The sequence below is a fragment of the Muscardinus avellanarius genome (assembly GCF_963383645.1).
Source record: "Muscardinus avellanarius genome assembly, chromosome: 3".
NCBI classification, from domain to species: Eukaryota; Metazoa; Chordata; class Mammalia; order Rodentia; family Gliridae; genus Muscardinus; species Muscardinus avellanarius.
In genome coordinates this window covers 57372609-57387255 of record NC_137788.1, presented here as the reverse complement: position 1 = coordinate 57387255, position 14647 = coordinate 57372609, and the positions used below count along the sequence as shown (strand labels likewise).

The 14647-nt window shown below is 37.0% G+C and overlaps 1 protein-coding gene across 2 annotated transcripts in view; it reads right to left on the bottom strand.

The window, feature by feature from the left end:
- PDE4B (phosphodiesterase 4B) overlaps positions 1-14647 on the bottom strand; it is a gene marked incomplete at both ends in the record, with an annotated part of 454207 nt that overhangs the window by 436232 nt on the left and 3328 nt on the right. The window contains one exon of one of the 2 annotated variants that reach the window (XM_080690737.1): positions 10373-10611. The exons of the other annotated variant lie outside the window; for it this stretch is intronic. Coding sequence (XP_080546863.1) covers positions 10373-10611 — 239 coding nt within the window. The remainder of the gene's footprint in view (positions 1-10372; positions 10612-14647) is intronic. 2 annotated transcript variants of the gene reach the window in all.

Below are 14647 nucleotides of genomic sequence, written 5' to 3'. Positions count from 1 at the left end.
TAAGTATGTGAGTGTAAACTAAAAATAAACTTCTATTGCTCTACAAAATAACCTGGAAAAACAGTAGTTAAGAAAAAAAAGTTACCTGCAACTGAGATTTAATGACTAATGACTGACTGGTTAGGACCTTGAAATGAAAAAAATTGGAAGGCTGGGTAAAGAAGTTCTGGGTAAGAGGCATATGGATGGGCACAGTGTGGAGATTGTTATATTGTATGTTCTTGCAAACCATTGGAGGAAAAGCCTATAAAGTCCCAAAGGTGACTTTCCCAGTAAATGTCAATCAATTTTTGAACTTCACCACCTTGATTTCTTGGGTACTGGTCTCATAAACAGAGTAGCCATAGTGGGAGAAATGGAAAAGAATATATCTAACATCATGGGCTTCATCTCATCAAACCTAATGTAGTAACTGTTGCTACTGAATGTTGGGCCTGATGACAACAGAAAGAAATGTAAATATAATCTACCAACAAGACCTGCCACTTAATGACAAGCTGATTACATGGGACTCTTTCACCCAGGAAAATGTTATGTTCAATCAAGCCAGAATTAACACATATTCTTGGTCTTGGTTCACTTTTCCAGTCCACAGTGTCTCAGCTAACCCACTACCAAGGATTCAGAGTGCATGATAACTAAATCATAATCCGACACAATACCAACTCTGGTCCCAGGATCACTTATCAGCAAAGGAAGTATGGCACCAAAGAAATAAGTAAGGAGTACACTGATCATACTCCTACATCTAAAAGTTGCCAGCCTGCGAAAGGAATGTAAATTAAATTTGCCACCAAGTGGCCAGCACAGAAATGATAGCCCATAGGAAGGGGCATTATCCCTTAGGAAGAAGTGTATACTTAACACCATTAGCTATTGTATGGTTCTACAGCCTCTACTGAGAGAACAAGTAGGCTGGGAACCAAGGCATGGAAGAAGTAATGGCTTTGTTCACCATTATTGGACTCTTTACGCATTATCTGGTAGTTGTATCCTTTTCTAAGAACCAATATCGCTAGATTCATAGAGCCTAAATCGAAGTAATAAGGACTCATAAATGGTCTTAAGTTGCTACCCTCAATTCACACTTCCTCTCTTATTTTGCTAGATTTACCTGTAGCATGAAAGTTTCACTGCTTTGTTCATTCTGACTCAGATCTTCTCATCCCTGTATCACCAAGGCTGGTCACATGCCATTGTCTTTTCTTTTGTCACCCTTCAACCACTTTTAAATGTTGTCTTTTACTCATTTTATAAATTCTTTTGGGGTTTCCATATCCCTTGTCTATAGAAAATTCAACTATCACTTTATCTGCCAAGATTTGCCAATAAACCTTTATATCTAATCTTGCTCCTGAGCTACACAAATATTTGCAGTTATTTAACTATTTCTCAGGGCCATAATTTTCTTTCATATAAATATTTTCCTCCTATCAATATTGGTATATATGGTAACAAATTTTGGAGAAATAAATGGTCCATAAATGAATCCCCTACATCAATACAGTTAAGGAAATTATCTTGAATCAATTATTATTTACATTTGAATAATCTGACAATTCACTAGACTTTCTTTAAACTCTACTCCAATGTAAATGCACAAATAAAATATATTTATAAATGACTATCGCCCATATGGGGAGCTCAACATTTTTTGTTTCAAATATATATATATATATATCTTATAGTCAAGCAATACACAATCTATGATAATAACATACTTGATAAAGAAACTATCACTTATTAGCCAGGCGTGGTGGCACACACCTATAATCCCAGCACTTGGGAGGCTAAGACAGGAGAACTGTGGTTTGCAGATAGCCTCAGCTACTTAGTGTGGCATTTTGCAACTCAGTGAGACCCTGTTTCAAAATAGAGAATAAATAAAAAAGCTGGGGGTGTCACTCAGAGGTAGAATGCCCCTGGGTTCCATCCCCAGTACTGCAAAAATAAAAAATAAAAAAAAAAGAAACTATCATTGATTGATGAAGGAAACACTTCCATTGGTGCTATGTACATATACAAAATTATCAATGCCAATCAATATCATGCATGGGGAAGAGGAGAGCATGGGGTGGCAACTGAAGGGAAGCTCACTGACTGCTGTGTGCATGTATGTTCCTATCACTCTGAATGTCATTTGGGTATAAGATTACAATGCACTAAGTAAAAGTATATTTAAAAAAAAAAACTATCATAGGCGTGGTGACTCACGCTTGTAATCCCAGCATTCGGGAGGCTGAGACTGGAGAATTAAGGTTCGCAGACAGCATCAGCTACTTAGTGAGTCCCTCTGCAACTTAGTGAGACCCTGTTTCAAATTAAAGAATAAAAACTAAGGCAAAGGGTGTAGCTCAGAGATTGAATGCCCCTGGGTTCCATCCCCAGACCCGCAAAAGAGAGAGAGAGAGAGAGAGAGAGAGAGAGAGAGAGAGAGAGAGAGAGAGAGAGAGAGAGAGAAACTATCATTAACTAAAATACTCTTTAAGAAACACAGGAAAAAATGGCACAGATCTAGAAGTCCTAAAACAAGCTAAACTAATGAAAAGAACCAGACCTAGGAAAACACCATATAGGCTACTGCTTGCCACTTAAAAGGAATGCCGTTTGGGGAATAAAGAAAGAAATGGCAAGTAACTTGAACAGATAACAACAATTTTCCTAAAATTGATAAAAATTTGACATAGTCAGCATTCTAGAGTGCAAGTATTGGAAAGAGCATGTATGCTATCATAAGAGGGATTTTTATGTAGGTTCCTCCAAATGCAAGCAAAGGTGTCTTAAGAATTACAGCCCGGGGCCTCAGTAATGTCACCTCCACCTACACTAAAACAAAACAAAATTCCTTATCATCGACTTTGAGCAATTGGGAGACCCAGCTGCTCCTGGCTCTACAAACTCAGCTTCTTTCCTTCTCCTCTTGGCCTTTCCAGCTCCAGCCACACTGGCCTTGTTTCTCCTATTCAAACATCCCTGACTTTTTCCCACATCAGGGATTTTATTCTTTTTGCGTATAAAATTCCTCCTCTGACTTCTATCTTTGTATAGAATGTCTGTCTTTTATCTCCTGGGTAGCAATCAGATATTGCCTCTTCTTGGAGGACTTTCAGAGCTATGCTATAAAAACCAGTTCAGCTTATATCACATCATCCTGTTGATTTCTTTTACCACATTTATATCAGCCTATGGCCTTTGGGCTTTATTTTTTGGGGGAGGTGGTACTGAGGTTTGAATTCAGGGACATTCTACCTCAAAGCTACACCCTCGGCCATTTTTATTTTGACACAGGGTCTTGCTAAGTTCCTAAGGCTGGTACCTCAGCTTCCCAAGTACTAGATTACAGGAATGGGCCACCATACCTGGCTAGCCTTCTTGTTAATTACTGTAATTACTATTGTAATCAGCTTACAACTCAATGAACAGACTAGTGCTTTCATCAATTAATTAGCCAACCTGCTTAATATAGGATAATGAAGCACATTAATTAGACAAGGTTGGGATACTCAGCGCCCATCTCTTTCATAACACTGGCTGACAGGCCCAGGTGTAAGTAGCTCACACAGTGGACCTCTGTGGTCTTAGAAGCTCTCATTGATAAGCTCAGGTAGCCCATCTACCTCTTCTTTGCACACAAAGTACAACAAGCATTTATTTTAAATAAATTTTATTATTTCACTTATATACTTATACTGTAAAATTTATAATATAGCATATAAGTATATGGTGTAAGTGTGCTATACCCTAAGTACATATTTATACCATATACTTACATACTATAAAATTTTATCTTTATATACCATGATTTATTTTATGGTATATAACTGTGTACTTACATTACTTACATACTGATTCTATATAATTTAGAGAGATTTGGCTTATACTTATATAAATATATGCTTGGATAATTTATACTTTGAAGTGACTGTCATTCTAGGGTTCATGACCTGGGTAAACCCTTCAAAGAAATCTCCACTAAAACTGAGTATCTCCTCCAAGATTACCTATGAAGTAAGTTCCGTTTATGTGACAGAGAGAAACTCAGAACAAGATATGACTGCATTTATTTCTCATCAGAATCCAGGCTAGTATGATAACTCTCTCTCCTGAAGTTGTCACAGACCCAGTGCCCTTCAGTCCCTGTTTCTCAGGCCTACAATGTTGCCTTGCCAATGTGTTAAAAGAAAACCACCATGGCATACCCAGTCCAACCAGCAGAACAGGAAAAGGTGGAGGGAGAAGGATGCCCCTTCATTTCCAGGGCATGATCTGCCAGAATCTAGTTTCACAAATTCTAGCAAGACAAAAAAGAAGTTAATAAGAATGACCAAAAAATAGTCTATTTCCTGGGTCTCCATGTTCTCAGCTGCACAATTCTGGAGTTTTCTTACTGTTAGAGAAGGAACATCCTGAATACAGATAATTTCTCTGCCCTCTTTGAGCACTGCATCCCAGCACCTAGTTGGCACCCACACATTCGTCCTCTGACCACTCCCTCTGTGCTGGCCCTGAGCCAGCCATCATTTCTGTTTGCCTGGAGTAAAGCAGAGCTGTTCTGAATTATTTTTCTGTCTCCACCCCATTGTCCACACTGTCTTCAAAATGAACTGAGGGGAAAAAAAATAAAAGCTGTTCTTTCATTTCATTCTGTAAAGCTTTTCAAAAGCTCACCAATGTCCTCAGGATAAAATCCAATGTACCAGCAGCACCTTCAAGGTTTCTTCCAATTACATCTCACCACTCATCCTATTCCCAGCCAAATAAAACTAAATATAGTATCTTCAATGTGCAGTCTTCTTCCATGCATTTAACTCTACACAATTATTTTTCAACTCCCTCTTCTCTATTCTTATAATACCCTATATGTGCTACAAATGGCATTGTTTTGTAATATTTTTAATTTACATGTCAGCCTCCTCCATTAGGCTATAGATACTAAGAGGAAGGGCAGAAACCATTTTTTTTTTCATTTCTTAGTCCAGTGTCAACATAATACTTTTTTTAAAAAATCCAAATGACCACACATTTGAAAGAAGGAAGCTTCATTAGCCTATCTAAAGTTGAAAACCTCTTTTATCAGGGCACCTAGTATTCCCTGTGGGAAGCTAGGCCAGCCCCCTGCCCAGGAATTTTTAAATGTTAGGATGAATGTTATGTAGCAATAATTGAAATGAGATAATTTTTTAAGAACAAGGGCTTAGGTTTTATGGGAGGTAAAACACATGGAGTTAGTGGTAATGGGGACTTAGGTTTTTACTATGGTTAAGGAGCTGTGGGATGGGGGTGAGGGGTTTTAGAATAAGGCTTTGTAGAATTTGAATTTCACCACCAGCACCAGTGAGCAAGTACTTAAGATTTTTTTTTATCTTTCCTAGATGTGGGACAAAGGAGAAAGGTAGAATTGATAGCTCTCAGCCATCAAACATCAAAAAATTGAGTCTTTCTCTTTATTGTGAAACCTTCTACCCAATTATTACACTTTAAATAAAGCCATTTTGGGTTTTGCTTTACCTTAAAAAATAATGCCCACCTCACAAGGTTGTTGCGGAGTGAACTTGGAGTAAAAAGGAGAGGAGAGAGGAGGACATTATATAAATACTAATCTATACTCGAAAGTATCCTATCAGTTGTTATACTTACATAAGCCAGAATGTATCCTGGTTCCTTTTATTTTAAAATAATAAAAACCTGCACTGAGGCTGGGGATATGGATCAGTGGTAAAGCACTTGCCTAGCCTGCATGTGGGCCTGGGTCTGATCCCCAGCACTGAAGAAAAGGAAAGGAAAAGAAAAACTCTACACTGATAACAGGATATAGAAGCAATCAGGTGCAGAGAGGACAGCATGAGGCTCAGGTTACCTGTGCTCCATTTTCTCCCATATCTGAGCTGGGGAGCTCAGAGGGGACATGTGAGCTGCTGATCTGTCAACTGTAATGCGTGGTGCACAAATCCTCAATGTCTCTCTGTAGCCTAAAGTTTTGAGCAGAGGTGAAAGCTGATGAGAGCTGGGTAGATGTGTGTGTCACCAGTGCTCTCTCCTCACACCTGCTCTTGCTGAATCTCTGGCATTTGCACACAGCATCTGTGAGCATTTTGATCTCTAAAACAAAGCTTCAGAATCTGCAGCTCCGAAGAAGCACCAAAGTGTAAAATATTTGTATTGGAAACCTCATCGGATTGTCAGCTTGTTCAGACTGGGAGCAATAAATCCCACGCACAGGGCCACCACCTCTGTGGGCCAGCCCTTTCCCCTCTGTGGCACTGAGAAGAGCGGGATGAACCACAGACTTGAAGCAGCGCCAGGCAAACGGGCGCCACTCTCCCAAATGGGGGAAGAAGTCCAGACCATGAATATTAAGGATGCCATCCATAAGCTGATAGATGCCCAAAGGAAATCATCATGTCCGCAAATAAAACATTTACAGAAGCAAAGCACAACCCTCAGGCAAACAGAGGTGGGAGACAAACTTATATTTATATCTTCTCTGAGGGAGCAACAGAAAAAACAGAATCATTCCTAATGGAAAGAAAAAAATTTACCAGAAGGAAAGCTCTGAACCCAGATCCCCCACCTTCCTTATTTCTGTGCCTTTCTTCCCAAATGAAAATGAGACCAACAATGGTTCCATTGCATTATTATAATATGAGTATTCTCCAAACCCTACTGTTCTCTAACACCTGGGAGTTCAATCCCACCATAGGTTAACCGCAAATAGAAAAAATAACGTGACCCCAGGCAAATATTCTAGTGTCACTGTGTTTCCATCATATGTGAGTTCTACTCAGCATGTGTCTTTAATCTCCTATCTCCTCTGTGAACCAACTTCTGTTTCTTTCACGATTCTCTACTATCCGTATAGCTATTCCCACTCATCTGATTGATAGTTTTCTGCCTTCTGTCCAGCTGTCCCTTTCACTTTTTCTGACCCAATGTTATTATTTTTTAGGTTGTGTCCTTAGTTCAAGATAAAACTGATACTAATTAATCACCAAAGACTTGACCTGGGAAGTCTCTCATTCTATGGCTTAATTACCACTTGCGCACTATCCTCTCCAATTATGACTATAACACATGTTTGAACTACTTCCAGAAAGTGCTCACTTAGCACATAGTGTCATTATTTGTACTGGGGAATGAACCCAGGGGTGTTCTGCCTCTGAGCTGTACCCCCAGATAGCAGTCCATTATCAGATATGTGTTTTGAAAATATTTTCTCCAGGTCCACAAAGGAAATATTGTCTTCATGCTTCATTCTCTCCACATTGTCTTCACAGAAGACTCATTCTGAATTTTAATGAGTTTAATTTAGCATTTTTTAAAAATAAATCTGCCTAAAAACCTGATACCAAACTCAAGGTGATGTAGACTTTCTCCTGTTATTTTCTAGAGCTTTATGGTCGTGTGCTTTACAGTTAAGTCTCTAGTCCCTTTTGAGTAAAATTTTGTGAAGGATGTAAGATTTGTGTGTCAACATTTGCATATAAGACAGCCAATGGTTTCAGCACCATTTGTTAAAACTGTAGTACTTTCTTCACTGAATTATCTTTGTCTTATGTCAAAGGGCAACAGACTATTTTCTGGGTAAATTTTGGGGCTATTTTCTTCCCACTGATGTGTATGTCTGTTCTTTTGCCCACACAGTTGTGTCTTGATTATTGTGGCTTTATAGTAAGTTTTGAAATTAGCAATGTGAGCACCTCAACTTTTGCTATTATTTTGCTCATTTCTCCTCTTCCTCATCCCTTCTTTTCCTTCTTTTTCCTCCCAGTATTATTTTGGCTATCCTACATCTTTTGCCTTTTGTCAAAACTTTAGAAAGAACTTGTAAACAGATATTGGTAAGTATCTGGGGAAATTGAAAAAAAAACTGAATACAAAATACAGTGTTAATGTATTATGAGGTCAAACATATATGCATAATTAAAATACATTAAGACAAATGAAGCTGGGAAGGACTAGAAGGAATTAAAGTATTTTTAGAGTCTCTTAAAGTTATAGACTAAATGTAGACTTTCAAGACTCAGGGTTGGCTTATTTTCTAAATATGGTTATGGAGTATTGCTTTGGTAAAATTGCAGATTCCTGTAGCTATTTAAAAAGCGAATCCTATCAGATACCTGGCAGTACACTACCATTATTTACATAAGACTGAATGAACTATGGCCTTTACTCTGCAAGATGTCTCAGGCTGCAGCCAAAAAGAAATTCCTAGCTCTATACCATGCTTCAAGAAACACCTAACAACCTGAGAAAGCTAAGAAGATATGGAGAATAAAGTTTGGGCCTTAATTTCTTTGCACTTTAATTTACAAAGAAGGGTGAGAATCTTTGGGCAATAGTTGGCATTGTTAGACTAGGTCCAAAAAGATGCCTGTCCCTATATATGTCTGACTTCTCCTCAAAGAAATTCTGTCTTCCTCATGTGACACCTGAACTAGGTGAAGAGATTAAAAAGAAACATGAGGAATGTTAAGAAAGAACATGCTCCTACCTCTCTTTGTTGTCCCAAAGCTCAGGAATGTCACCAGCATGGTATTCCCAGCCTCTTTCTTCTCTCCTCATTCTTCCCCAGAAAAAGGAATAATTTAGGGCTTTTTTTGGTGTTTCCAGAAAGAGAAACTGTCCATACACAACTCAGAGCTTCCCTCTAACTTTCTCAATGAGCAGGATGTCTACAGACCGTCCATGCTGTAGGTTTTATAGGGGGTAGTTTCCCTCTCTGTGCACATAGAAGGTGGAGGGAAACCAGCTCTGGTTTTTACCTTCTGTTACTGAGTGGCAAGTCTGCATAATTATGGTGTTCGGTGTTTGTTAGAAAATTATTTACCCACACACATACATTACATATTCCAGTATCAACTTTATCAGTAATAAAGGTAATGTTTTATTACCATATCTGACTTCTCTTTCACTGTATTTCTAATAGGTTCCAACAATTCAGGTGGTAAAGATCCCCTAAAACCTCCAACAGTAGAAAATACATAATTCTGGTGATTCCACCTAAATATAACCAATAAAATGACAATAATTGCAATGACAACAACAAAATAGCCATTAATTACTAGTTGCTGGGCTATCGGCACCACAGACAGTTCTTTAATTCCCACAACCCTGATCAGCAGGTATTATTATACCCATTGATGGTTCATTTGGATCTTTGGAGGGGGATGAAAAGAAAAGCAACAGCTAAGTAAACTCAATCTTTATAAGGTGTTATTCAAAATACCCAACAACAAAGACAGAACAACATTCGCCAAAACCATCATCTCACTTTCCAGTCCTCACCTGGTTGTTCTGGTTTGTGGGGAACTTTGGAGGCTTTGGGGGAAGAATCTGGTATAGTGGGGCCAAACCAGGGAGCTCAGGAAGGCATATTGTTATCAACTGGTATGTACATATTTTAATATTTTAAAAACTGGGAAAGTATACCAGTGCCAACTTGCTGAAAAATAAATGTGGAAGTCTTTAAGATACCAAATCCACAATGACCCATAAGCATAACCATAATTAACCACATGAGCTGTATGATTGACAAGCTCTATGGGAGTAATATGTAAGTTTTAGTTCTCCAAGACTGGCTGTTACTGTTCAGAAAATGGAAGGTGGCACTTCTCAAACTTTTAACCCATTTTCCCTGCAATGATTTAGCATGTTTTTCTACCAGTCAGAGTGTTTTATGGACCCTTTCATGCGGTTAACTGTGATATCTGGAATTTCAGTGATTGAATTTTTAGTATAGTAAATAAACATTGACTAAGGGATGTCCTGAATCATTCAAAGAGCACATACTAAGCTACCCGTGAGGACTTTAGAGCTCGGCATTGAGCGAAGAACACCATAAAAATGATAGATTAAGGTGATTTCTTTTAGAATGGTGTTATACAATAACTTAATGTGCTTATCCTCTTTTGTATTTATACAAAGAGCGATTTTGAAATGCTACATTATAATTTAAAATGACAAGTTATAGGAAAAATGTTTTACTTTATCAATAAGTAACCATATAATAGGTAAGCCATTCTTGGTAAATATTTGAAAATGATATAGATTAAAAAGAAAATACTAATGACTAAATGCATGCTAAATCATATACTTGAAATAGTATCATGGCATAATTTTAACCACAGTTACAAAATTTTTTATTCTTGATTGACACTAGTTCAAAATAGCATCTTTCACAAATATAGACTCCTAAATATAGTCTGGTCATTACTGTTTCAAAGTCCACATCTTGTTACACAAAAGGAAATCAATTCTCAAAATAATAATAGTCTTAGTTCTTCTACAGATAACACTGTAATAACATGAAATTGTCTTTGGAGTAAACAGACATTAAGACTTAGAACTGACATTTAATTTTGAGACTACTCACCACTCCTGGCTTACAGTTGTTATAGCAATGCTTGGAAGCGTGGTCAACGGCAGTGTGGTCGGCCTGGATATGCCATCTCTCTCCGGGGTTCTCGCCCTTTCACTCTGTCTTTGGGACAGTGGTGGCAACTGTAAGTTTCCCGAGCAACACCTTCTCCCTCTCCAGAGATCGATCCCAAGTGTATTACTGGAAGAACTGTAGGATTTACTCAAGCTACATTCAAAGTAATCTTTAACACTCTGGAGGAAGCACAGGAAAAAGAAAGAAAAAGAGAAAAAGAGAATGAAAAATCAAATGTTTAAAATAGTAGATTGAAATAAGAAGCTACATAATCAAAATGCCACTTATAATGTCCTGACTCATCTCGCAATTGGAACATAACACTAATGTTTAAAGCTTAAGAGACAACAAAAAGAGAGGGGGGGGCCTCATTCTTAACTTTTAGAACAAACCTATTAGTTGCTTAGTTCTGGAGGTCCTTAGGCACATGGATAATGCGTACCAGGGATAGCATTAAGTGGACTAAGCGCTGCTCTTTTATTTTTTATCTTATTTTTATTGACTAAAATAAAACTTGCTAAATTGAAAATATATTTTCAAAATATACAACATGGGAATAAACTATAATAAAGTGTGGAATTTCTTGTTCAGTGTTGTAAAGTAAAAATATTTTCTATCTCAAGATAACAGAGTGTTAAAAATGATGGGCTACTGGCTATTAATGTTCATATGTAAAACACTCATGGTTGGTGACTTTTTTCTTTGCTGTTGTTGTTTGAGTCAAATTATGTAATAGGTTCCTAATATACATGACATACATTCATAAATATTTTAAAGTCAATCAGTAAGCCAAACATGAGAAGGAGGGAGGGGTGAGGGAATGCCGAGGGAATTGGGGAAGGGCTAACTGAGTGATATGTGTATGTATGCCTGTACCATCTGGTACCCCATTAAGATGTATGACTATAATGCACAAATAAAAAACTTAAAGAACAAGAAGAGATATGTTTTATCCAGTCCTGATCCTCCCTGATCAACATGGTCTAATGGTAACATGAATTGAATACTTGTGAGAAGACCAAAGCATTTGGTTATATTCAGTGATAAGAGCTATTCATCTTTCTCATATCTCTTGGTGACCATGGATCCTGGTACAGTTGGGAGTGGGATTCCAGCTGATATATCATTCATATGGGCTCAAAGGTATAAAATGCTAGAGCGCCACACTGCAGTGGATAGCAACTTGGAGCTTAAAAGCTGGAATGTTCACTCTCCATGTTTATCTTAACAGAGAACTATGGAACACTGAAAATCATTTCGTGTCCCTAAAAACATAAGTACTTCCAATCAGCCTGTCTGACTAGATTTGGAGGACCTGGGACTTGACCTTCTAAGGCTTAAATGAACAAAAATTCTCTATCCTCCTCTTCTCTACTAACTGATCCATTCATATGAGAATAATTAACTCTAGTTTGAAGGTCTAAGTTCTTTCAACAAATATTTGATACACATTTATTACTGTTTTATCCTGTGCTAATAATGAAGGGAACAATAGAGGGAGGCATGATGGCATATGCCTATAATCACAGTATTTGAAAGGCTGAGACAGGAGGATTGCAGGCTGGAGGCCAGTCTCAGCAACTTAGTGAGACTCTGTTTCAAAATTAAAAAAAAAAAAATAAGTAAAATACAGTTAGGGGTGTGGTTCAGAGGTAGAATACCTTTGTATTCAAGTCTCAGCACCAAAACAATTTTTAAAAGTAGGGTACAACAGTAGAAAGAATATCGCTTCGCACAGAACCTATATTCTAGTGATTCATACTTATCCGTACAAGATCATAGCCCAGTAACAGAAATCTGGGCAATAAAAGGCTTGACAATTTTCAGGAGCTTTAATCTCCCTACCTGGAAATGGGACATTTTCATATTTTCTTATGCTTGCAGTTTAGAAATATCATTTGTTTGAAATTAAGAGGAATCACAATTTGGTAGGAGAAAGAAGACAAAACAATCTGAAACTTTCCAAAATTTGAAATTTTCTAGAATGTGCCAAGTTTGCTGCTTAGTAACTAGTTATTACAGTAAATCCACTATAGGTCTAGCATGCACTGCAAGCCAGTTTATATATTTTAGAAATTAGAGACTGAGGGGGAAATATACATATGTACTTATATATTTATTATTACTATTATTAGGAAATAAGTATATTTATTTCCTAAAACACATGGTACTTGAGAAACTAGAATATGAAATATCTTTCTGAAGAGATTTACAAGCTTAAGGTCAGTAATCATCATTGTAAATATCACAGTTTCAGATACACATATAAAGAAAGCAACAATTATCTAGAAAGCAAATTCTCAACTATAATCACCCCTTATATAAAAACACTGGCCCAAAGAGAAGAAATAATGATAGCATTTAGCTAAACCACCAACCCCCAGGGCCTCCTAATAAAGTTACTGAATATTTTTTTTCTTTTAGACAAAAGAAATATTGCCAACCAGGTTTCATTGCAATAAATGAGCTAAATAAGTTCTTATTTTATACTTGCTTTTGAAAAGCAACAGTTACATCTACCACAAAGTATCTTTCATACTGACTTGCCAATAAGCTTGAATTTATAGACCTGGAAGTTTTTCTTTGGGTTAAAAATATTTGTTTCAAGCACTTGGGAGACTGAGACAAGAGGATTGCATGGGTTCGAAGCCAGCCTCAGCTATTGAGTGAGGCTCTCAGCAACTTAGTGAGACCCTGTTTCCAAATAAAGTATAAAATAGGTCTGAGAGTATAACCCTGGAGGTAGAAAGCCCCTGGGTTCCACCCCCAGTACCCCCCCAAACACACAAAGGATTTGTTTCAAAAGACCCCAAATTAATGTAAAAATGTCTTGCCACATAAAAGAATAGAATAGCTTTTCATAATAGAATAGCTTTACAAAAATTAAATATAAAAACAATATTAATTGAAAACACTCGTTAATTCATGCAAAGTCATCCATAATTGCCTCTAGAGTTCTATAATTCATAATGACAATTTGTTTACTATTGCCCCCAAATGACCAACAAACTCACAGGAAAAAATGAATTCAATCATTCTGCAATAGCTGAATTTGTAATCTTGGCATTATTTTCCTATTTTGAGCATCATGAGTCTGACTGATCTACATCACTCATTAAAGATTTTTGGAAAAGAAACATTAATTTGAGTGTTATCTCTGGAAATCACAACTTGTGTTGTCACACTCTCCAAAATTTACATAATGTCTGAATAAGCTCTAAAGGAACAACCTAGTTTGGGATTATTCTCAGGTCCCTGAATAATTCTCTGTTTAAAAATCAGTATTCTTATCACCATAATTTGAAAAAAGTTACCACAAAGGATAAGTTCATGTGAAATCCTGAACCAAAGTCGGAAAAGCTTGTGGGGAGGAAGGACAGGGGCCACCATACTATCAAATCTCTATCGTATCCTCCTGGCAAAGCAAAGTTTGGATGACTGAAATGTCCAGATGAGACATTAGTTCTTAAGAAATCTAAGCTTTATTGCTGTTGTTAGGTTTTGCCTGTTTCAGAAATTTTTGGAGAGTTTATTTTTTAATTCTTTCAGTTAAACTCATTTTAAGAAAATGGGATAAGGTACTTTCCCAAGGATATGTAGTATGCTGTGGGTCACATTCAATCTGGACCACAGGCCAGAGTTTTCAAACCTTGGAAATCAGAGATAGAAATGATGGGAAATGATGCTCACAGCCCCTACCAAGGCTAAATGTCACAAGGCTCCATGAGACAAGTATAAAAGTAATTATGTCTCTGAAAATTGTGGTTTTATCATAGGCAGTCATCGTCAATTACAAAGAAATTTTCCTGGAGGTAATTCTTATCATTCTTACTGCAACTTTCCTTTTGTAAAAAAAAAAAAAAAAAAAAGTCTCCTAACATCAATGATTAGAAATGCAAAATTATAACTAGATGCAGATATTTGTTTTTTGGTTATAATAGTATACATATACATGCATATATATATATATATGTTGTGTGTGTATTATATGTGTAATATAGGTAAACATATGTCTATGGTACTATAAATATGTATATATATTGTGATCCTGGGGAATTGACCTACAGGTATTATACCTCTGTGCTACATCCCCAGTCCTATTTTTTTATTTGTTTACTTACTTATGTTTTACAGTACTGGGAACTAAACCCAGGGGCATTCTAACTCTGAGCTACAACCCGAACCCTATTTTTTATTTTGAAACAGAACCTCACT